The sequence below is a fragment of the Doryrhamphus excisus genome, linkage group LG2 (genome assembly GCF_037039965.1).
Source record: "Doryrhamphus excisus strain RoL-2023G ecotype Guam linkage group LG2, RoL_Dexc_Guam_v1.1, whole genome shotgun sequence".
NCBI lineage: Eukaryota > Metazoa > Chordata > Actinopteri > Syngnathiformes > Syngnathidae > Doryrhamphus > Doryrhamphus excisus.
The window spans coordinates 26834071-26859447 of NC_136358.1; the positions used below are offsets into that span (position 1 = coordinate 26834071).

The 25377-nt window shown below is 44.6% G+C and overlaps 1 protein-coding gene across 5 annotated transcripts; it reads right to left on the bottom strand.

Moving 5' to 3' along the window:
• mrtfab (myocardin related transcription factor Ab) lies at positions 1-25325 on the bottom strand. 5 transcript variants are annotated; one of them, XM_058062613.2, is made up of 20 exons: positions 25035-25325; positions 24485-24546; positions 23691-23876; positions 10245-10310; positions 7837-7892; positions 7604-7679; positions 7161-7319; positions 5770-5933; positions 5568-5681; positions 5430-5498; positions 5182-5366; positions 4918-5083; positions 4372-4761; positions 3366-4295; positions 2865-3071; positions 2697-2789; positions 1834-1968; positions 1609-1698; positions 1423-1483; positions 1-1270 (listed from the first exon to the last, which is right to left on the bottom strand). In XM_058062613.2, the coding sequence occupies exons 3-20, from the start codon at positions 23854-23856 to the stop codon at positions 732-734; spliced, it is 3666 nt and encodes a 1221-aa protein (XP_057918596.2). In that variant the 5' UTR covers positions 23857-23876; positions 24485-24546; positions 25035-25325; the 3' UTR covers positions 1-731. The 5 variants fall into 5 exon arrangements, with proteins under 5 accessions (XP_057918596.2, XP_057918597.2, XP_057918595.2 ...); XM_058062612.2 differs by having other exon boundaries at positions 4-1270; positions 5568-5693; positions 25035-25324; XM_058062615.2 differs by lacking the exon at positions 1609-1698 and having other exon boundaries at positions 7-1270; positions 5568-5693; positions 25035-25322.
• Between the last annotated feature and the right edge of the window lie 52 nt (positions 25326-25377).

Consider the following 25377-nt stretch of genomic DNA (forward strand, 5'->3'; position numbering starts at 1 on the left):
CAGTTTCATACACTAATACTAATAGATGTGTTAATAGCTGAAAATAACATGTCTGCAATGGCGCCCCCTTGTGGTAGCTTCTTAGTAATGTATTAGTAAAGCACTATCTCACTGTAATATTTGAACAGCATAGCATTTTTATTCATTGTGTTTTTTTTATTTTTTAAAAAATGACAAGGTCCAAGTTTTTGGATGCCCCCCATTTCCCCCAGCTGGCTAGCTCCACTAAACAACCAGCAAAGAAAAATAAGTCCTATATGAACAGCTGATAATATACACCCCATATACAGCAAAACATAGTGGTCTTCCATCGTGTTAGCAATCGTTCAACCTCTAATGAGGCTTCAATTAAAAGCGTTGCCGCTGATTCGTTCCAACAGCGGCTGCCAACCGATGACTGAATGCTCGTGTTTTGGTTGAATATTTTGACTAGTGTTGGTAGTGCGTCAGGTTGCCGTAGTAAGGAGGCGGCCAATGGTGGCTGCCTTAGCTGACCTGAAAGCCTCCTTTAAACCAATCAGATGACGCTAAGTGCAAAGTTTAGGAGGCACTGACACACACACACACACTGATAGTCCATGTTGTGATGTGTAACGAGGTGTGTGTGTGTGTGTGTGTGTGTGTGTGTAGGTTAAGTACAATCGGCCATGAATCCAAGAGCAGCGTGTGCGTGTGCCAGAGAGCCCAACAGTGATAGACAGCACGGAGAAGGTAAGATCAGGACTTCCGTGCTACAGACACGACTCCCAGTGCAGCTGCAGGTCTGTGCTGTCCAGGAAGTCTGCAGAGAAGACGCTGGGCGGTGTATGTGGTGCCAGCGGGGCCAGGCTCGTGCCCCCGTCTGCCTCCTTGGCTCCCACAGCGGCACCACTAGTCCCGCCGTTGGAGCTCCCCACCATGGAGATGTCCAGCCAGTCCATGCATTCCAGAGTGGGGTCCCCGAAGCCCAGCCCCGTAGAGTGAGGGGAGAAGCCCAGGTCGGACGTGTCCATGGGGGACGGGGGGTGGTCCAGGATGCTGGCGGTGCTCAGCATTTGGCTGTGGAGGTCGTCGATGAGCGTCAGCCCGCCGCCCGGCTCCACGCCGAGCAGCGGGACCCCCGTGGTGCTCTCCAGGAAGTCCTCCAGGCGCCCGCCGCCACCTGAGCACGGCTCCACTAGGGCGGGTTGAGGAGTGGGAGGGGAGAGGTGGAGAGGGGATGATGGGGAGGGCGGGTCGGACTGCAGAGGGGCGAGGGACGGGTCCGGGTTGGCCTTAAAGCCTGGGATTTCTGTAAAAAAGTCAGCGTCTCAATGCTATGATGTCACATTTCCGTAACGCCAGCCTAATCCAACACTTAGCGTTACCTGACAGGCCTAGTCTCCGCCCCCTCAGACCCTTTGAATAGCGTCAACATAAGCGGTTGTTGACAAACTTGCTTACCTCCACTCTTGAGCAGGATGTCAAAGAGGTCGTCCATCTGCTGACTATTGCCGCCATTCCCCTACAAGCAGACGACAGTATTACTGTACTGATGATGATGATGATGATGAGGACACGTTACACCAACACGTGAGGATCTAAGAAGAGAAAATAAGAAGGCAACTAGAGGAAGGAGGGAGGACATACTTTGGAGCACTTGGTGGGAAGAGAAGTGTTGGGTTTGGGAGAGGGAGGAGTAAACAGAGTGTGTCGGTCGTAAGGACACACTCGCTCTCTCTGCCAAGATGGAGTGATGAGATGAGAGGAGAGAGGAGGTCAATGGATGTGTGGGGCGAGCGAGAGAGAGAGAGAGAGAGCAGTCCAGATGAAATCGAGGACACGACTGACGAAGAGTACGAGCGGTGATGATACCTTGAAGGACGAGATCAGGTTGCTTTGGCTTTGGCTTTCCGACATGTCGCTGAAGAAAGGCTGCAGATTGGGGGGGGCGGTGACGGACAAGCCTGCGGGTGGGATGTCTTTGGTGTCCACGTGGAGGTCCGCTTTCTGTCCCGGAGGATAAAACAGGATGTGTTCGTTAGATCAGTGACGTGAGCTAGCAGAAGGGTGAATACATTAAACAAATGTCTTGGCAGGTTGGCAATGATTGACAGGTCTGTTATTCATGCTTGAACGATGCAATGGTTTATATTAATAAATACTACATGTATTCAATTGTATTTCTAATCAAGGGGTGTCTGAAGAAAATGACTTATTGAATAACTGCTCAGTGGCGACACCTTGTGGTGGACACATGTTACAACACTCACCATGGCTTTTCCTATTGTATATTAACGACTAATTAATCATTCATTCATTTTCTACCGCTTTTTCCTCACAAGGGGTGCTGGAGCCTATCCCAGCTGTCTTAGGGCGAGAGGCGGGGTACACCCTGGACTGGTGGCCAGCCAATCACAGGGCACATATAGACAAACAACCATTCACACTCACATTCATACCTATGGACAATTTTGGAGTGGCCGATTAACTTAGCCTGTTTTTGGAATGAGGGAGGAAACCGGAGTACCCGGAGAAAACCCACGCATGCACGGGGAGAACATGCAAACTCCACACAGAGATGGCCGAGGGTGGAATTGAACCCTGGTCTCCAAGCTGTGAGGTCTAAATTATTATCCTAAGTTATTATTATTAGTACTTTAAACATCACCAAAGCTAGCTTAAAGTGTTTTCCAGTATTTGTCTCAAGCTGCTGTGCGTCACTTCTACTTTTTTACCTTTTTGATTGGCTGGGTCACATGCTCGTTGTCTTTCAGCTCCTGTGATTGGCTCTCGGCGCTGGGGAGCTTACTGGGCGTCGACTGCAACCTCTGCAAAGACAACGACAAGACAATGAGGATGTCTGTTGCACCTCAGCGGGTGATGTTTTTTTTTCCCAGCTCTACCTGCAGCGTGATGCGTCCGTTGGTTTTGGCCAGTGAGGCGGTTCGGTTCTGGTCGTCTGCGGTGGGACTGGTCAGAGCGATCAAGTAGTGGTTGCCGTTGGTGTCGGTGACCAGTGTTGGCGTGCCGCCGGCCTTGAGGAGGTCTAGGGAAATAGCCTGAGTGTGGATCTGAGTACCGTTCTGTTGGTTGATGAAGACCGGGGCCACCTGGGAACACAAGAGGATTGTAAGACACGCGGTGGGAGCCAAGACCCTGGTGTGTCATCATGGCATGACAAACGCTTTTTTACAGCAACTTCCTGTTTTGATGAAGATCTCAATGCACATTTTTATCTTTTGTTTATCTTTGGGTACATTTTGTGCAATAAAGATGCTTGAACCAATCAAATGCAGGTTAATTAATATATGCTATACATCCACATCTTCACTTTGTGTTCTTTGATTTTGACAATACGCCTAAAAGCAATCAAAAATGGCCCCCGGGTCAAAAATGGCGCTCACCTGCTGTGTGCCGACGGTCGCCGTCTGCTGTTTCTGCTGCTGCCTTTGCTGAGCCTTCAGCTGCTTCCTCTGTTGGCTTTGGTTGGCGACAGGCTTCTGGCCGGCCCCCGCCTCGTTGTGGATCTGCACCTGAACGTGCTTCAGCTGAAGCGGACTCTTCTGTTGGGTTTGGTTCTTCCTCCCCTGAGCTTGCTGCTGCAGCAGCTGCTGCTTCTGTTGGGCCAGTTTCTGCTGCACGAGCCGTTGTTGCTGGGCCTGGAGATGCTTCTGTTTGGTTTGCTGGATGATGAGCTGCTGCAGTTGCTGCTGCTGCTGGAGCAGGACCTGGGATACCTTTTTCTGCTCGGGTGGTCTTTGAGGGTCGGACGCTTTGTGTGCCTGTTGCTCGGTTTGTTGCGTTTGCAGCCGATTGATCTGCTGCAGTCTGAGCAGCGTCTCCTGCGAGCACTGCATCGGCTGGCCCGCTTTTTTACTTTGGGCCTCCTCCGTTATTCCCGTCATGCCTTCCTCGGTCTCCCGCTCTTGCTTCACCTTCACTAGGAGGCCATTGGGGAGCACGGGAGGTTGAATGGCTGAGGCTTTAATGAGTGTCGGAGGTTTAACGTCTCCACTTCCTTCCCGCTCGGACGCAACGCCGCCCGCCGCCTTTCCATGCTCCAGCTGGGACCTGAGGGTCTCCACCAGCTTCTGTTTCTGTCTCAGCATCCGTGTCAACTCTTCGATCTGTTTGTCCTTCTCATGGAGCATCTGGTCTTTGTCCAAGGACGCCGTGTCCATGGTGACCCCCGTGTGCACCTCTGAAGGCCTGTGGAAGCTGCAGGAACTCTGATTTTCTTCTTTGATGTGGTTGACGGGTTGTAAAAGAGGAGACCCGTTGGATGGGTGTTGAGGGGAGGGGTGGAGGGTGAGTTGAGTCAGAGGGGAGCTCACCTGAAGAAAGAAAGAAAGCAAGTGTTGGAGGAAATGCTCCTAGACGACAAAGTATTTGACGTGGTGTGGCTCTCACCATTTCTCCAAACATGTCCCCGTTACAGCTGGTTTCATCCGGACTCATGCCCGCTAACGACCGCTCCGATGGCGTAGGCGAGACAGGCGGGCTGGAGCTGGTGCTACCAAAACGCATGACTCGACCCGGAAAAGCCTGAGCCAGCGGAGACAGAGCGACCTTGAACCCTCCTTCAGCCGGTTGCAGGTCGGCGCTGGTGGTCGGCGCGGACGCCGCCGTGTTCGCCACGGACGCTGCGCTCGGATGGATGGGCTGTTGCGCACCGTTTTTCAGAACGCTCGCAGCGGCGTCGTTTTGTTCCTGGTAGTTCCGAAGCCTCTCGATGAGATCATTCTTGGTGCCGGAGACGGTCAAACAGCGCAGTTTCAGTTCCTGCTTCAACTCGGCCACCTGGGACAACGGCAAGCGTCGCAGCACTCAGATACCAAACTTCATTATGTGATGCTTTGCTTGGTTCAACACCAGAATACAACATTTATCGTCAGAAAAGTGGATTCCTGTTAAAGCGGCATTCATGAATGTGAGAATTGACGGTGCTCTATTTACTTTTAACTCATCCAGGTTGGCAGGCAAAGTGGCTGGTTTGCCCCCCCCCACAGAGGCTTGACCCTGACGTGGAGTTCCACTTATCAGCGTCGCGGTGGTGGTCGTGGGAACGTTGCGAGAGGGTGACGGGCCGGGGTTCGTTGTGAGGGGCTGCTCTGGTGCTGGCCTGAGAGGGACCCCCCCCCAAAAAAAACAGTTATTTGCTTGTGTCAAGACAAATGGTTGATGGGAACATTGTTAACTGGGTTGCCAAAAACCACTCACTTAGGGGGGGCGGGCAGGATGGTGTGGTAGTTGTAGTGCTGCTGTTGCTGGTTGAGAATCTGCAGCTGCAGGAATAGCTGCTGCTGCTGGAGGAGCTTGGCGTAGGACGAGTCCATCTGAGGGGGGCGTTCCTTGTCCGCCTTCTGGTCCGGAGGGATGTACTGGTGGTACTTCAGCTTCTTCACCTTTGCGCAGATCAACATTTGTGAAATATTCCTGACAACAATAAAAGATTTCAGATTTCTGACCTTGGGTTTGCTGTCTTTGGGTTTCTTTGATCTAAGTGGAGGACGGTCTGAGCCGGTCTTGGAGTGAGACTGTATATAGATGGGGAGAAGCGAGGTCAAACGTTGATTGACACATACAGACGGTGAATAGTCCCGCACCTTGAACTGGCCAATGGGTGTACGGGGGGTTACTGTGGTCCCGTTTGTCATTTTGAGAGGCGGGGGTGAGTCTGATCCGTTCACCTTGGGGGAGGGAAGAGGATGTGGAGCGGGCTGTAAAACAAACTGAGAACATTATTTCATCCGTTAGTGGGTGGGAAACACTTTTATTGCCCCTTAATGTTGCATATTTATCACGTACCTGTGTGGGGGACAGGTCTCCATTTTGGGTGAGCCCGTCCAAGGGGGAAGGCTGAGGGAGAGCGCTCAGGGGAGAGTCGTGATTGGTTAGCTGGTCGGGTGACAGCGCATCACTGCTGTCTTCATCCAACGAGGAGCTCTCACCTCCTGCTCCTTTTGGAGAATCTGTGACCCAGCAGGAATATTCACACGCGTGTTTTTACAGTGTCGTCTCAGCAGGAGGACGCGTACTTCAATACAGTAATACAGTAATACTGTAATACAGTGATTCTGTCTGGCGCCGCTCTGGTGGCAGCCAGATTATTTTCTATATTGTGTATTTTGTACTGCTTAACTGACTCTGTACTCTTGCTGCTGTGCAATGCAAATTTCCCCACTGAGGGACGAATAAAGGCATATCTTAATCTTAATTTTTATACGGTAATACAGTATTGTACTAAACTGGCTTCCTTTTAGTCATACAAATCAGAGAGTGTTTGTTGTGTGGTTGGCCCCAAGCTATGGAACTCTCTCCCCTCCCAAGTAAAAAAGGCCCCCCAACATCGAAAGCTTTAAGTCTTGTCTTAAAACCCACTTTTATTGTCTGGCTTTTAACTCGGAGTGAGTCGTATGGTCCTGTGTCTTTTAGTTTTTGCTTTTTATTTTAATTGGTTTTATTTTTTATGCTTTTATTGCTTTGCTTCTTGTTTTTAATATTTTAATATCTATTTTATTTTATTTTTTTACTATTTTTATATTTATGACTTTTTATTTTACTAATCTGTGCAGCACTCTGTGCTATATAAATAAAGTGTTACTTAGGAGGCTACTTTGTGGTTCTGTGATCATTTCCCTTTATCCAGATCCTCACCAAAATTATCCTAATACAAAGTCTGTCTGAATTTGAATCCTGCTAACGGTGCCTGTCCTTCCAGTACTGTTGAAATGACGTCGGTGAAAAAGTGAGTGGCAGCCTATTGCACCGTACTCCGTGTGCTAACAAACAAATAAAATAAAAAAACAGAACGTGCTGTCCCAATTTGTTATTGTGACATCTGTGTTGTGTTGTGTCACATTGAGTAAAACGTGGCCCCACAGCATGAGGCAATGTTGGAGTCACAATACTATAAAGCGGTGAGTGTATGTGCCTGAAATGTGAGGCTTTCATAAGTGGCGCAACTACATAAAAAGACAGTTGCACAAGAGACATTAAGGTAAATATTTCCAGTATTCCCAAATATTTCCTGTGTGGCAGGAAGATGGAGCCGCCGACCTCCATCAAGGATAAAATTGCATCAGCACCAAGATTATACGGTTAAATAGTTTTTTCATTGTGTCATCGTACTGTGTATTTTTTGTGTTTGCGTCTGTGCTGATTATACCGTCACATGTAAATGAGGTGGGCGTAGTTACCCGGTGGCGAGTGGTCAGGACAGTTGACAGACAGGATGTTCTTGTGCACCAGTTCGATGGGACCCGGTCTGTGTGAGATCTTGTCGTTGAGGTCGTCAGCCAGGCGAGCTCGCTTGAGCTGGAGCTGCTTGGCCTGCAAGGACGGCTCAGCCGACGTCTCTGCACGTGAAACAGGGTGGATGAACATGAAACATGAGGGTGGATGAACATGAAATATGAGGGTGGATGTAGACAACACGGCGAAGACATGGCCGCTGTTTGCTTATACACGACAAACATCCCGAGGGGGTCAGCTCGCTTGTCGAGGGATGAAACACTTCATCTAAGGTTTACCATCACAAAGATACAGAAAGTAGGAACTCTTCAACGACACACATTTTCTATGAAACCCAAAGCATTTGAACCTAATTGCGTTACTAATAAATAAAATGACAAATCCTCACCCTCCAGAATGTGCATCCTGACCAGCTCAGACCGTTCCGGGCGACTCCGGATCTTCCTCTTAAGATAGTCTTCAGTCTGCGCGTCAAAAAGAACTGCAGTCAGAATAGCCATCGTAACAACAACGCATCATGTCATGACATCGGTTCTGTGACAGGCCTGTAATTTCATATCTTTTGTTTTTTGTGCAGGCAGGTTCGCTCAGCTCTATTCTATTCCATTTTGTAATACTCACTCTGGCTCGTTCCAAACTCCGCCGCTGTTCATGAAAGGCTGCCGGGCTCTTCAGTGCTGGAGGGAGAATATGTTAGAATAACAGCAATTTAGAAAACTCTTGACAAGACTCCATTCAGCGAGTGGCGGTGTGACAAAACTGCTAATGGCCAAAGTGGCTGCAGAAGAGGAAGGTCAGAATTGATATTCAGAACCACGCACTGAGACGATGAGGATGATGAGGATGATGGGCCTGCATGCATGCTGTGTATGCAAGACGACGTAGTGCAACTTTTCTTTCTGCTAAATGATGCACACTCGATTGCGTCTGTCAATTACACCTGAGAAGGCATTTGACCTCATGATGATGATAAGATTAACCACCGCATACCTCCTATGAGGTACAGTAGTAGCAGTAGTAGTAGCAGCATACTGTATGGTGAAAATGGTGTAAAAAGTAAAGAAAAAAGTGAAAGTTTAATGTTGATATGGATGCTGTATGGTATCATGTACCCAGAAAAAATTATTACGTTTGATTAATGTTCATGTTAAAGGTTAAATAACTGTTAATAGTTATACTCCCTATCCGTGTGGAAGTGGTAAATTTTTGTCTATTTAAGTTTAAAGGAAATAACTTGAAGGCTACCGTTTAGGTCGCTAGCTCTCTAGTTTGCGAGTTAGCATGTGTCTCAAGACCCTGCAGTTGCGCAATATGTTGTAAATAAAAAGAGTATAAATGTGACTATAGTCGTGTTTTGTCATGTCTACAGGGCTCTAATAATGCTTTGTTCATTTTAATCTGAAAATAATAATTTGTCTACCCACCAACTATATGTGGTTTCTTAAGTTTTTATTATTTGCCGTTTTATTATTATTATTATATTTATTTATTACTGATTGATTGATTTTCTTTATTCTTGATTTGTTTATTTATTTTTCATCTTATTTTGTGCAGAAAAATAAAAATTTTTTTTTTTTTTTTTTGGAAAACCTGATGCGGCCCAGCCTTGCCCAGACCCTAGCTCCAGTGGCCCCCAGGTAAATTGAGTTTGAGACCCCTGGTCTACATCATCTGCATTTATGGGTGATCATGATCATTTTCCTGAATTCCAAATAGTATAAGAATATGCCATAGTTACTAGGTTAAGACGTATCGAATAGAGGGAAGGATACTCGGAGGACAGTGGCAGTTGGGAGTGACGCAAGAGAGTCATCGTCTGGTTGGTCAAGAGCTGGTGAAATCCATGCCAAGGGCACGTGGGTGTCAACATTCTGACCACAAGATGACACCCGGCGTGGGAGGGTGGGAGACATTCCTTGTGTCACAACTCTAGACGTTCAAAGGAGGACCTACATACCAGCTGTGATGTAACCGAGTCGCTCGTCAACACGAGGACACAAAGCGACCAACGCAATGCAGCTTATTCTGTCGTGCGGTGATACAAAATACACGCAGAACACACGCCATGCGTGGGGGCCACATGATTTTTTACGCAAGGATGTTCATCACTGCCATGTTGGTATAGCGCACCGAGTCAACCGGAGAAATGGCACAACACCGGTTCACAGTGTAATGGTACAGCTGCTGCTTTTAAGGCGGAGGGCACATTGTTTGGTTTGATCGATTCTTAAAAATTCTGTTAATATGTTGTCAAACAAACTGGCACCTAAAATTCCCGCAAATTAATCTCCAATTAGTTTTTCAAGGAAAGAGGATCCAGTCTGCGACCTTATTAAACCTTGTCAAATGCATATACTGTAACATGTGTTTCAGCTATTAGTACAGGGGCCTTGTTCAAACCACCGGGACTGTGGAGGGTGGAAAGTTTCCCACTCACACCTCCTACAACTTCATGCTATGATTCGACACCGCGGACCAAACTGACAATTCAGCAGTCAGCGGCTGAGATCAGCTAACACGCAATCTCATAAACTGAAATATCATGTTGTTAGTTTCACCCCCCCCCGCCCCCCCCGACCCGGCCCCTGCACACTTCATGTGATCCTCACACTGCCGCATAATTCAATAGGGGACCTCTTGTCTTCATTTCAGCATCTATAGTATAATACATCCGGTGCTAGAACCTCTTCTGATGTGCAAAACCAGAAACAGGAAGTCGGATGCAAAAGAGAAGAGGAAGCTGCGTTACTTGATAACACATGTCAAGCAAAAAAACAAAATAATGACACATTTAACACATTATATGAACATTTCAGAAGATGCTCCATGTTGCGTATAAAAGTATTTTGCGTGTAAAGTCACAACCACAAACTTCTGGCTTTTATGCAACAAAGCGTAGGCTGCAGCAGAAAGCTACAACATTGGTCTTGACCCAAGCACCTTTTGGGAGACCTTTTTCTGTAAATGAAGTCATCACGACCGGCTCAACACTCCATATTTACACAATAGTAAACATATGTGACACTTACGTGGCATGATCCCTTGGCTGACCAGCTCCTCTCGTGTGCGTCTCTGTTGCAGTTTGAGCTGAAGGACTGCATGGGGAGACAAGTGGTGAAGAGGACAAGAAGAGGAAATCAGTCAGTCCACTCTTTTTGTTTCTTATTGTCCCACCGTTCCCATGTCCGTTGTCCACATTGAGATAAATAAACCTGCACAGGAACCCAGTTGCATTTGGGCTGACGTGAAGACGGCACCCGGTACATCCTCCCACTTAACCCAGTCTTTGAGTTGTTGGCTACAGAAGAGGCGGGTACAAGGAGAATTTGAGTGGTGTACAACACACTTCCTCTTTCTTCGGGGCGCTTCAAAATAATTTTTTTTTGTGAGTGCATTGGTATGCCCGCATTTTATCCAACAATCAAATGGAAAAATCCAAGATAAACCGACAATAAGAAATACTTTTGCAGAAATTAAATAGAAAAAGCCCAGACTGAAGGGGATTGTGACATCACTTTAAAAGAGGAAGCACTTGTTACATAACACAAGACTGAGAAATATTTAGAGAACAAGAGTTGGACAACATTTGACCTCTCTGCCTATTGTACATACATTTGAAGTCATTTTTTTCCCCCAAATATTACAATATTGTGTTCTTGGGCTATATAAACACAGTAGTGCTTACCGTCATGTAAGTTTTGTATTTGCAGTGAAATGTACTCACGCCGCATTAATCGCTGAATGTATGTTATTCTCTATATGCATGACTGTTGTGTTATTTTCACTTTCATTTTCACACAGATCATGAAGAGAGCGAGCTGAGGCTTTGTGAGATCACACAGATAACTCGATGAACTGAAAAGCCATCATTTGTTAGCATTAGCTCAGCTCGGTTTCCTGGATCAAACCCGCTTATCTTTTCTCAAACGGATGCAACCTGCTGTTGAAGGTGACAGAATTCGATTATCATTACAATGGATTTTATTTTCATCAACAGTCCTTGGCGGACCTCAGCATTTTATGTCCAGCAGCTGTCTCTGCCGAAAGGCTATGCGAATGCGTCAGGTTGAACATAGCACCGAGGTTGCAAGCGTGCCTTCAGTGCTGGTTGCGTCTGCTAGCTTGGGGACAAGCAGCACCTGTTCCTTTAAAACGACATAATAACATCATCGGCGCTTGACAGACCAGCGACTCTCCCGTGTGTGTGCTGTGTTCGATGTCTGTTATGACAAACACAGCAAGCTGCATGAATTATAGTGTTAGTGTGAGCCTGTTCACGTTTATGTCCTTGGTCAACTCTAAAAGGATGATATTTACAAATGTGTACAAGTTACCGCTTTTGGGGAGCAGACAAATATGAGACACCCCTTGGAAAGCAACGGCACGTCAATTCACTGCCTAAACACAGCCACGCAAATTCAGTTATACCGCAGCCGAGACATGAATCGTCCATTAGAAGCTAACACATGGGAAACTAACGTGCTGCCCCATGGAGGGCTTGGCACCTCCCAAGAGGAGGTTTATTCTAGGAAAGGGAATCTTACACTTTCCTTCTATTCAATCCTGGCATGTCACTGCCGCCTTACACCCCCACTTTATTCATTCACTCCTACAGCTTGATCCGCTATTCGTCACCCTAAGCATTGGGTGAAGTGTATCCTTCTAAGCTCCCTGATCTTAAACCTTAGCACTCTTTCTCTTGTGTGGCCAGCTGGGTATGTACATGTACACACACTGTCAGTGACGCTACGAACACTTGCAAATCTCCACGGGGATCCAAGATTACACCGAATAAATCAGGTTTGAGGGCCATTACGGTTAATTTAAGAAAAGCAATATAAAAGCAAGTTTTACTAGGATACTAGGCCACCGCCAGAACTGCAAAGACAAGACAGAGAGACCAAGGCGACAACGACAGACGGATGTTGACGCAAAAGCAACCAATATTGGAAGACTAGCGAGGCTATTTGACCTAAAAACCAGAAGCACGAGCGATCCCTTATTATGCAAAAATTACTTTTTAACAATATCATGATAATAATAATAATAATAATAATGTGTCCTTCGAGCCTGTTTATGACCACAAAAACCCCTCTGATCTGTTCTGTGTATATGTCCACAGCTTCATCCAAAAAACATTATTAGAGCCCTGCAGACATGAAATAACACCCCTATAGTCACCTACACTCCTATTATGCACTCTATACATCACATTGAATCGCCGCAGGGATGCAAAAGAATGAATAAAGTCCACTTTTATCGCTTCATCGAGCCAAACACGGCTTATTAGCGTTAAAGCTACACACACAAAAAGCATTGTGCCAACGTTAAGGCAAGATTTTGGACATCTCACTTCCAATGCTTGTGGTGCAGCTGAGCCAGTGTCAGTGTATTCATTTGGATTTGGTGTGAGGACCAAAAAGAGAGGAAGATAGAAGAGGTCAGCGAGGCTGAGTCGAAGGTTTCGGGGACCAGTTGGGACAAATGTACAAACTAACAACGTCTCCAAAGATCACAAATATATAAAGTAAACACTACTCGCCCTGTTAAAATAAACACACAGAGGATTAATTCACTTTCAATATATATACAAAAGTAATTAGAAACCTTTGCATCTATACAGTACATAAATTTATACATACATCTTCACATTGTTTGTAACATTTTGTAGTGCTACCGTGAGAATTTTTGCCCATTTATTGGAAAGGTGTTTGATGGGGTTGAGGTTTGAGGGTATGGACTAGTTAAGTCAAGGGTAGGTCCCAATCTCTGATAGATGAATAAGATGTGTCTGTATGGTGAATATTGGGTGGAAATGTACATGATACTGCATAGTCACGGGGCAGCAAACAGCCGCCCCGTGTAGGTTAAAGTTAGAATTGGCGTCAAAATGAGACTGCGAGCCCCACAAGAGCACATCATTTTGCACGTAACGGCAAGTTTGACAACAGGAAGCTCATTTAGCGGAGTCATAATCAAGCATGCAGGATCTCCCGGCGGTTTGACACGATCCTAGTCATCTGTGCAAGCCGCCACGAAACGCAGCCATGCCACGGAAGGTTGGCACGCAAATATCGAAGAACGTGGACCGCTCCAACTTCTTTGGCTCATCATGCCAATTTGTCCTACTTCAACCACTGATGTAGCCATGTGCCGTGAAATTCCAGTACTGTATTATATAATGTAGTTACATACACGTCAGCCCAGTGATTGATCAACAGAATATTCAGATGCATCTGCAGCAAAGCCATTTTAATGATGCCTAGCAAACAGTCAAGTGCTGAATAAGCTGCATAAACATAAATCATATCAGGTATCTTATTCCTCCGCTGACTGCATGCAGCAATATAATCCCCACCTTCTTTCAGGCTGTGATAGACATGTCTATCGTGATCCATCGTCACTCCTGCCTTCTCCATGTCATCTCCCATTGGAGGAGAGCCCAATGAGGAGTGTTCAAAGGACAGGCAATGGTTGGTGTCCAACATAATCAGTGAATAAGAATTAGTTTGTAGTACTACTAGTAAACATTGAAGTCATTTAAAAAGGCCACCCTCCTCCTCGTCCTTGATTCCACAAAAGCGTCCCAGTTGTACTGTAATGAGTTGTCGCTTTCCTGGGGGAGAACGTGAGCCAAATGCGCTATAGGAGGTCCAACGCTAGCCAAGGTGGTGTCCTCTCAAAAAGAAAAGGGAGGAACGCTGCCTCTCCTCTTTCAATGCGTCTCTCTTCTGTATCAGTATAATCGATTGGTCTGTCTCAGCGTCTTTTCTCTGCAGCGGCGGCCGGCGAGTCACGATCTTCCCACAGAGGGACGTGGAAAAGAAATCCACAGGGCGAGCCGTGGACGGTGAAAACAAGTAAAGCGCCAAGTGGGAAGCTCAAGAGAGGCCGGTGGCGGAGCAAGAAAGGACAGCAACAAGCAGAGCAAAGCCAAGTGAGACTCTGCTCGCTCTGGTTGCAGCTCCTCCTGTATCTCAGGCGTGCACGTACGCACACACACACACACACCCATGCACAGTCATGCACATGTACACACAAAGGCAGGGAGTGTTGCCGATAAAGTTCTCCCGCTCAGCTGTTGCCATTCATTCACTGTTACAGGCAGAGGCAGGCAGCCACTTACATGCTAACGTTGCCTGCAGACCACAATCACATCCCTGTCATTAAACACACTCATCTCAAAACAACTTGTCAATAATCAGACACTTCATTGGCTGAAAACGTGTCATATTTGCTGAGCTTGTAAGCAGGGATGTGGTGCTAAAGCTAACGAGGAAAGTCTTCAAGATATAGAACTTATACTTCCTGGCCTTGATTAAAAAAAGGCATTCCCCACAAACAGTCTGTGGGTCGTGATGACTGCTGACGGTAATTTGCCCCCAAGCATACCCCACACCCCCCAACTCTGTTTTAAATAGCATCACCAGCTGGCAATAAGGGGCGGGGGGGCCTATATTCAGCGTGGGATCACCTGTGCACTCACAGGGTAAGGTTACTTTCAGACACACATACACACAAATATTTGAAGCCCTGTATTCTTAGAATAAATGTTTTACGAGCCAAAACAACACTGCTTTTATTTCTTTTTTTTTTGCACTTCATATGCGGCATAGAGCGGAGTCCACGCATGAATAAAACAACAGTGTACAACACACTCTGTCAAAGCTGACCAGTACAGTAAACCAGTATATAACCCACGGGTGACGCATAAGTAAAATGGAGGCCTGCACCTCAAACAAACACTGGCTGGTGACGAGAATAACTCTCAACAAGGAATGAATGATAAAGTCCAGCTGCTCACAGTCTGGACAGACGACACACAAAGGGATGACAACACACCAGGATTAGGACGTGGCTGTGCAGGCGGAGCCAAACTACATCAATACACATTCAGTATTCATTGTTAATAAATGCAATGCTTTGTAGTTAGAAACATAGAAAACGTGTTTATGACTTTCTAAATACAATCATTAGAGCCCAGTAGACATGAAATAACACCTCTATACACTCATAGCGTACATATCCAAGTCAAATATGATATAACTAAGCTTTTACATGTGTTTTACAAAGCTGGTTCATTTTTAACAAACAAATCATGCAAGAATTTGTTAGTTTTTTTCAAGTGCATGTAAATGTAGAGATTCTACATTCATACAATGCAGTGTGGTTTGGGTTGGTTCCCTGGTTGGAAAACTGGCTGCAGTCTTGTTTCACAAAGATTATGAGTATTAGCTTTAAGTGACAGAGTTGACTGTAAAATGTGGAAATCCTCAGTGTCTATAAGTCTACACTATTTAAAGAAATGCTGTGTACTCGATACAAATACCAAACACAAGTCTTGTTTATATGCATTTTGGAGGCAATTTACTAGTCTCAACATTTCCAGCTGGCCGCGGCGTTGGCCTTTAGCAAGAGAAACTTGCTGTCATAGTTGAGACTTTGAGAACATACCAGTGAAACTATTTGGCCTTGCACGTTCTTATCTGTTCTCTTTAGTTATTCCTCAGAATAGCAATTCTGAATCAAAGAAGCACACTAAGTTTTGTGTAAATAAATATACACCGCAGCGTCTGACAGACTTCCTGTGGATGTGTAAATGAACAGCGAGGTCAACCCCCAGAATTTCCAGAAGGTCATTATAACCTGGACCACTACAAATTAAGTCTTAAGCACAAACATGTGTGAAAATGGAGAATAAAACAAAGTGGTAAAAAACAGGCCAAGTGACACACCACTGGGTGTACTGGGATAAATGACTCATTGCATTGTAGTTCTTTCCCAAATTAAAAAATGATGAGATTATGTATTATGGAACCAAAAACCTTTGAAATTTCTTTCTGAAGAAGGAAGTAATTGGAAGTCCTATTTTGTACACCACTTTCTGTTCAAAAACCAAGTATCATGAACCCAAAAAAAGTACAGCGTGTTAACAAAAAGTAGTAAAGTACTCACTAACAAACAAGACCGAGCAAGTCTGCTTCAACCCAACTGTTCACAGATCGTGAAGGGGTCTCAGAGTCTAACTGTCCATAAATAGCCAAGTATCATATTTTCACTCTGCCTGCAGAGGATAGTTTATTTATGCAGTCACTATCAGTGAAAGGTGGATACATATTGTCTAGGCTACAACTAAAGCTAAAGGTACATGTCAAAGCGGCCTTTTATATGAAATATACAATACACAAATAGTGGCTGATAAATTTGGAGAGATTCCGTCAAAGGGTTCCTTTAAACAACTCCAGTGTACATGACCTTACACTCAAATAACTGCATATTACAAAGATCCACGAGTACATGACAGAATAAGAGTCCATTTGTAACAACCATGAGACAATAATTGAATATTGGCACACACTTCCTTTATCGCCTCCTTGTTAACAATTCGAGAGGAGGGAGATCAAACCAGGAACAACATGTTCTTTGAAAGATATGGTGTTTTTTGTTTTACCTTGACAAAAAACACCAAAAAAACAGAGCCTGACCAAAACAGTGTCAGTCTACCCTCGGTCACACGAGCCATTAACATTCCAGCAGGGAAAACAGAAGGTGTTTTTCTCCTTTGATTCCTGATTTCCTACACACTAGGTCTGCAGTGGAATTTACCAGCCGCGTTTGGCCGTGACCCAACACCTCAAGCTTTGGATTTCTTATTGTTGATTCACTGACATTTCTGGACCGAGAAGAAACAAAGCCTGACAAATCTAAGAATCTGCACACAGAATCAAAAGTCAGATTGAAGTTTTCTGTTCCAAAGTGTACTGCGATGTACTGCAAACCAGGTATAGTGGCACAGTTAGCTGTATGTGAACCAGGACGCCCAAAGCCACAACAGGGGAATGTGGATGCAGAGTCCAGCAAGACACTCTAATGTAAACCGAGGACTGCACTTAATCACTTACTGCACTACACTCCATGTTTGTACTGGAAAAGGTAAACGTGCTGCTCGAGCCACGGAAGAAAACTCCTCGTGCGTTTGCAAATGGAGCCAAGTAAATCTTTCAGCGATCCTTACACGCCAGCTGCACTAACATTAATTCAATGGCAGACCAGACCAGACAGTTATTACATAATGTACAGATTTATTAATGATTTTATAATCCTTTGAATAAACTGGCTAAGTTCACAGACGACGTCACCTTTTGAAGCACCAACACGTTTGTCAACGTAAAAAAAAGACAATATTCAGAAAAGTGGTGCAGAGAGCCTGCAATCACACTCAAGCGTTACCATCATCATGATGATTTCTTTAAGCTTGTTGAAGATAATGACTTAAAATGCAGAAGACCTTTGTAGCCATGACAACAATTTAACTTTCAGAATCGGTGAGAAAAACGAAGCTGAGCCCTGAGAATACAGACAATGCTTAACTGATGCTGATACTGTATAATTCCTGGTGACAATGACATACCACGTGACTTTTTCTGTTTATGCTATGGGATAGCAGACGTGGTGCATATGTTATGAGAAAAAAAACAAAGAAATTAAGAGTTGTACACATCCACGATGCACCACCCCTGACATTATAATACACAACAACAGCATCATTTAAATGGTGTTTTACCCTTATCTGCGTGGTTGCAGTGGTGAGTTCAATGCATCCTGGTGAGACTCAAAGGACACTGTGGCCAATTGAAGCCAACTGAATGGTGTACTGTGAAAACAAGTCTTTTGAAGGGTTCTTTGTTGAGAAGCCCGCAGTTGCACCCTCCACTTTGTCACATCTTGTTCATAAAAGTAGCCCGACTGAGGTCTGATTGTACCCCGTTGAAGGATGCTGCAGAAGGCTAATTGAAATCCAGAGACGTAAGCCAGCTGGCGTGTGTTTGCACGTAACAGCATAAACCTTAGCTACACACTATGAGGACTGAAAACAATTAAGCTGTACTGAGCACATGGGAATTCAGAAAGAAAGTTGGACTCCTCGTCCTGAATGCAGGACGAGGAGTCCATGGGCGTATTTGGCTTAGCAATGACGACACTGTCACATGCTGTTACATAACTGCAGCATCTGAAAGTCATTTTCATTGTATCAAACCCCCTAACCTCCTGCCCTACTTGCAGTGGAAACGGTGCTTGCCGACTTCCAATTCTGTCCCACTACAGCAGACGGAGGGCAAACTAGCAGCAAAGAAAAGGGGGCTAAGGCCAATTAGCACCACCGAAAGAACAGAAAAGGTACAGACAACAATCCCACAGACTTTAAAAGAGGTGTGAGGTGTTTTTTTTCTGTTTAAACAGAAAAAGGTGGTTGGGCTGGGTTTATACAAAGTCTCTTTTATACTAGATGTGTGTGTTCTTCGCTGTCATTGAAGTTACCCTGGAGTTTTATACAACTCTTCTAACTGCACTCACCGCTTCCTTCTTCTGTTCCCTCCCATAACATCTAATAAAAAACCCGCCCAATGACTTATTCCACTGACCAGATTGGAATTAGACACAGACCTTTAATACAGATCTATTTTTTTCCTGCGTGTGAAATGTAGTGTTGCAGTAGAACCTCTACATTTGAACACACTCCCTTTCAGGACGAGGAGGATGTCAAAACAAATTTGCCTCCATAACTGTTGCTATAAAATCTTTATTAAATCGTACATGAGAGAAACCTTTAGATATTTAAGAGTAATGGGTAATTTGTCAAAACATGCACCTGTACTATGCAGTCTCTACTATTAAATTAAATTAAACTATGACAAAAACACCAGACAGCGGTGATGTTTTTAAACCCAGATGTTTGACCTTACAAGTCAAAATTTGGCACACACTTTCCAGGAACTGATAGGAACGTCTATGTAAAATTTGACCAAGATTGGTTAAAATAAAAATAAAAAGTTGCCATTAAGCAAATGGTGTTTGCAGGGGGATGTGTGTGGACTTTGCAACTAATTACCAATAAGTCATTGACGATTTGTTTAATGATTATAAAACTTTGAGGATATCTGTATTGCGAGTATGCTAGCATGTCCTCCAAATAGGGCGTCCTGTTCTTCTACCTGACCACTTGAGAAAGGGGAAGTATCACTTCAATTGCACATATGTGTCCAACATCAGAGCAAGAAGACAGAGATTAGACACACTCCTGCCGAAACACACATGGGTGTCCAAAGTGTGGTGCAGGGGCCATCTGGGGAACGTGGCTCATTGCAGAAATAAAATAAACACAAACCCAGCAAACGCGGAAAAATAATGTTCCAACTACATAACAGTACTGGCATTTGAAACTCAACAAATGAAATATAGTATCAAACTTTGAGCTCGACAGGTTATTTTCTCTGTCATCAACACAGGATTTCCTTTAGCCTGCAAGTGTGTGAGGCACCCGAAAAACAACAGGAGTCCTCTCAGTGACCTCTGCTCTGTTCGATGTAACAAGACTAAGTGCACAATGCTTGCAGTATGCAGGTGAGTCACTAAATAACGGCTCTTCTATTATTCAGAAACACCAGAACGAGTTAGGCTGACGACAAGGCACAAAGGTAGAGGATACATGTTCTACGTGTGTGTACTTATTGGTTCCTTTGCCAACAAAGTTATAGTTTGACTAAAACACAAAAAGGCTGATTTTCTTTTTGAAGAAAAGAAGCCCTGACATTAAATTACAAACTGCCGCTTTCCAAGTTTGACCTTTTGGGGAAAAGTGAGTCACATTAAAAGGAGACCTAAAACGTAGCCACGGTAACGGCAGTCATTCAAAACAAGTTTACATAACTGCAGGACTGAATTAAAGTGGCTGTAAAAAACAAAACAAACAAACAAAACATGTTTGACTAGGAAAAAACAAAGATGGTATCAATGTTACGGTTGTTATTGCAGTTTCATACAGTTTTTAAGAGTGGTGGTAATGCACCGAACATTTTTGGAATCGACCACGTCAAACAACAAAGAAAATAATTGTGTTAGGGAACAAAGAGCGGACCCTTTGAAAATGACTACCAGCACCAGTCCAAGAGGTAGAAAGTCACCAAGGTGTGGCCCCACAACTTTAATCTTGCACACAGAAGCGGTTAAGTGGGCAAATGATTTAGTAGATTGTATGACTTCATTGGGATGTGGGATTCAAATATGTTGCTGCTGGGTTTTGGGGCCAAGCATCACCTCATTGATAAACCAACGGTTAATGAATAGTCAGTTTGTCTGCACAATATGTTGCTACATGATTTAACACTTAGTGAACTTGCAAGGCCCACGGCATATGTTAAAAGATGTGTGTGTATGTGTGTAAAAATATTTCTCACTGACATGAGTGGGCTTGTGCATGTGGGTGTGCGCTCGCCACGCTCCTGTTGCTATGAGCAGACTTATGGATTGCTGCATCTCAGCTGATGGAGCGTTATTCTTTTGCTTTAGGCTGAAGAGCCCAGCTTGGCTCGTCCCTCACTTCTGATTATCTGTGTGTGTGTGTGTGTGTGTGTGTGTGTGCGGGCGCTAGTGTTGGAATACCACGGTGTCAGGACATGCTGAAAAGCCTGTATGTGCATGTCCAGGTCCTCAATGTGACATGAGCTATGGAAAGTGTATGTACACTATATAGTCGTAGTTGTGCAATATTCACCTCTGCTCTGCAAGTATGGACGTCTGTCCCTGGATGCCTTAAAATGTTTGACGTGTACTGAGACATAAAACTCATTTTCCCCTCAACTTATTTTCCAACGGTTCACTTCTCTGTTGCCTCGTTAAATCATCTTTTGTCAACTTATTTCTTCCCTCTCTTCTCCTTCCTCTATGCATGACGGAGTGCTGTGTGGGCCTCCACTGTTGGCAGCCTCCCCATTTGTTACATAACCGCGACATCAGTCTCCCTAAAAAGCCGCTGTGCCAGACTGGTCTCGTCCGGACGACAAATCTCACTAAGCAATCTAGCGCAACTTCAGAAGGGCTCGAGCGTGCTGCTGCTGTTGGCTAATGTAATATGTGCGAGGGCTGCTGTGCTTCACAGGAGCCCTAATTACATAACATCCCCGTGCAAGATACACCTCATCTACTGTCATTACGTGAAGGGCGGGGAGGAGAAGGGATGCGATCTGTATCTGTCTTTGTTTACAAGCCTGCATGATGTGGGCTAGAGAGCAAACACTGATGGAATTTCAACACAAGTCTTTGCCAGTGCATGCACAAGTCAGTCGGCACTGGCTGCAGATCTGCAGTGCATCACGTGAATACATCAAATGAGCAGTGCTGCTATGTTGCATTGTTCATCATTAAAGTATCAGACTACACTGCGGCACACCCTTTATATTATGATCTCCAACAATTTGAAATCTACTACATTTATTACTAAATAAAAGACATTGGGATACAAAGATGTAGGCTTTGAAACTCCACTAGTTGTCTATGCAACATTAGTTTTCATAGAAACAATCAATAGCAACAGCAGCAAAGTCATTACACTTAAGGTACTGATGCATGCAAGTACCCTCACCACACCCATACTAAGCAAATGTCATTGTCATAAGATTCTCCTGACACTTTTCCAGCACTGCAATCATTTAAAAGCCAAATAGTGAGCAGTATTGTCACTGACATTACCTGACAAGAGAGTCATATCCCTCTGTACCATGCCGGAAGAAGTGTCACCCTGCAGGCAAGGATTAGGGCTTCATACTTCCAACACAGGCAAAAGTAAACAATGTGCAGGGGTAAAAAAAAAGTGCACATCAGCAAGAGATAACTGCAAAAAGAGTCACATTAAACACACAATCCTCTCAGCAGCAGCAACAGCAGCATAGCAGGCAACGCCACAGGTTGCAGTGCACCTCACATTCCCTGTCTCTGGACTGTCTACAAGTGTGTGCATGCCTCGGCAGAGAGGGCGTGTGTAGGTCGGAGTGAAAGACAAGGTCCACCAATCAGTCCAGATCTTCCCGGAGCTTCACCTCACTTCTTTTGTTGCTTTTCCCAACTTTGCATTCTCATTTACAAATAGATAAAAAAAAACAGTAAAGGCTTAAAAGGCTACAACAACTAGAGGCAAGCCTCACATTGTTGAGTACATGTTACAAACTACTTATTTTCTTGCTTTTCATTTTCCCCTCACTTTCCTTCTGTTCCCGCTCATAGTTATGCAATAGTGACATTCAGACACCCCCTCACCCCTCCTTTCTTCTCGTGCACTTCCTTCTTAAACTGTTGCCGTGCAGCCCACACTCCTACACACGTCTACAATTTTTAAAGAAACTATTCCCAATCATGTTTTTATCATAGCACATTAGTAGTGGGTTTGTCAATGGCGAAACCTTTTTTATTATTATGTCAGAGATGCATGGAATAAGTCATAAACACATAAACGACCTACACATCTGTCTCTGATCCTCTGCAACAAAGCCTCTCTCACACACACACACACACACACACACACACACACAAGGTCTTCCAGAGTGTTTATTACCGATGAAGGAACCTTGTGCAATCAACGTATTGCGTAACTTGATGCAGGATGTAAAGCTGCGATAAGCTCTATGAGGGTGTTCCGTGTTGTCTCCCTGCCAAGGCTCGTATGCATGTCGCAAGTGCCGATGCTTTCAGGTGCACTGCATCTCCCCCTGTACTCTAAAAGCCTCTCTTTGAACACGATGACTTATTGGAGAGCTTGCAGCAACATGTCTGCTAGAATGAAGTAATGAATAGTCCAACAGGAGCAGAGGTTGTTCAACATTGGGAGTGGTACCTTGAGGCTGTCTGCGAGATAATGAGTGTGTTGCTGTCGGACTATTGTCAGGATATAAGCTTGAAAATCAATATTGTAGCACTTAAAAACTTATTACACATCTCTCGTCAAGCTAGTGTTGTTTTTTTCGGTCATCATTGATGGATCCACCATTGTTGGAGTTCCCAAATCATTTACTGATCTAACCTTGCTTAACCCCCTCCTGAGGAACTGATAAGACTTCACACACAACAAGGCGCCCAACACCCTACTGGGAACAATGGCTGACAGGTACCATCATTTCCGGGATAAATTGCAGCTTTTTCTCATGCTTTGAAATGTGGAGGGACGTCTCATTTCTCTTGAGGCAAATGCTAAGTAAAAAGGCTACTAATGCAACAATGACTTTAGTGCAGCACACCTTCCTGTACCTGTTGCACGATAATCCACTGTAACAGGAGGTCGGCGCAGACAACAAAACCAATTATCTTCTTGACTCCTTCCATTCCAATGACCTCACTGGTGCACTCACATACGCACACGCTTGTCCCAGGCCTTTATTAAACAACCTCTGCGCTGAAGTAAACTGTCCACTGACAAATGAACATGCAGTACAAACAAAGTGACATTCACCATTTGGTCATTTTCCAAGCACTTAGTACCTAAACATGATGTAACCCCATTCTCCATTCAATTCAGTCCTTTCAGAACATCGAGCACTAAACTTAATTTAGCAAGGGCTTCAGCCAAAAATACCCGTCCCCGTAGATATGCCTCAACTAAAGAGACTGTAGGAGTCTTTAAGTGTGACTACTTCACTGTGCGAACTCACCATTCTTACGTTCCTGTAGAGGCAGCGGGTTAGGAGCAGGCTGCAGGGTCAGTTCCTGAAGCTCAGTGGTCACTGCCTCGCTCTGAGGGCTGGGGGCCAACACCTCCGTCCTGGTGACTTCCATTCTGTCGGACTGTGGCTGCTCAACTCTCTGGGGGTGCAGCATTGCCAGGATGGTGGGGAGACCTGCAGAAAAATACCATCACATGTATTTGGTCTGTCACCAAGTTAATACATGTTGACAGTACACATGGGCGATGTTTACATCCTACATTTGTCAAGCCAATTATTACCAAAGTGAGTACTGGGTATTCTTGTGTAGCGTGGAAATCTTCTGTACGGCATCTCAGTATCTCACAGAAGTGAGTATAGCCCTTGCACATTTTTGCAACCATTTATATTACAATACAATACAATACAATACAGCCACACTGCGCTTCGAATTTTACGGCTCAACTTAATGTCAAATTAAATGAGGTGAGGTAAAAAAATAACAACAAAGAACCCTCCTAGTGCTTATACTTTATGTTTATGTCTTATTTTCTCTTCCTGTGTCTAGATTTCACAAACTTTCACTCCATTATTGACTTATTCATCCATTAATTATTATTATTTATTAACTATTTCCATTCATTTACACGTATTATGTAACCTCATTTGCACACATCCCTGCACAGGACACATGTTTTGGACAACACAAGCCCTGCAGGTTTGTATTAAGGTCACATAGACAATCAAAGACAAGAAAGGCAGCAAAGATAAGGGGTGTGGTTGCAATGGGGAATCAGACTTACCAGATTCACTTGATCTTAAAGGGGTGTGTTCCCATTGCAGCAGGTCTGGTCTTTCAATGTGTCTGTTGAATAAGTCAGAAAGTGACCACGTCGGTTGTCTTATTCCGATTGTACATCATGCAACATGCACAGTAGGTTTGATTCCAGCAGTAGGTTTCAGGGGCAGCAACATACAGTAGCCACAGCTGTCACTGATCAAAACAGACACACCGGCTATGCTATTGTTAGCTTGTCTGGGTGGGTGGGAGTTAAACCCAATTACCCGAGTGTGTAGCCAAAACAAGAGTAAACATCATACACAAACTACCACAACAAAATGACGCCACTTTAATAACGCACACTTAATTACGCCACCTTCTAAAACATGGCACATGTTATAGGTCCCTGCTAGCCTAGTTAGCAACCTAGCATTAGCACGCTGTGCTCGCCAGCCACACACTACTGCAGTGCTACGCCGGAGCTAGCTTATTGACGACATCCTGTGGTCTTCCAAGATGAAGTGATAGCAGTCGCTATGGCAGCATTATGCTAAATATGTAATTACTCTTACTTATCATGCTCGCCAGTTGTGTGTTTTGTCTGCTGCGAAGATATAGCAGCTCGGATACCCAGCTGCCACTTCCTGACGACAAAGGAAACTTTAACCGGAAAACCCTCCTCTACGTGGGACGCATGTCGTTTCAAAAATGTCCCCTGTCTAACCAACAGTTATTTCTCCAGTAAACTTATTTGTGTCATAAATACACATTTTACACTATTGGTTATATTGCATATTAAATGAACATTAGCGTGGGAATTTATGTTATCATGATTTGTTTCCGTCAAGGTATTTGTCGCCATCTAGTGTTGAGTTTAGTGAAAAGTGTATCGAAGTTGGCTACAGGTCGGTACAA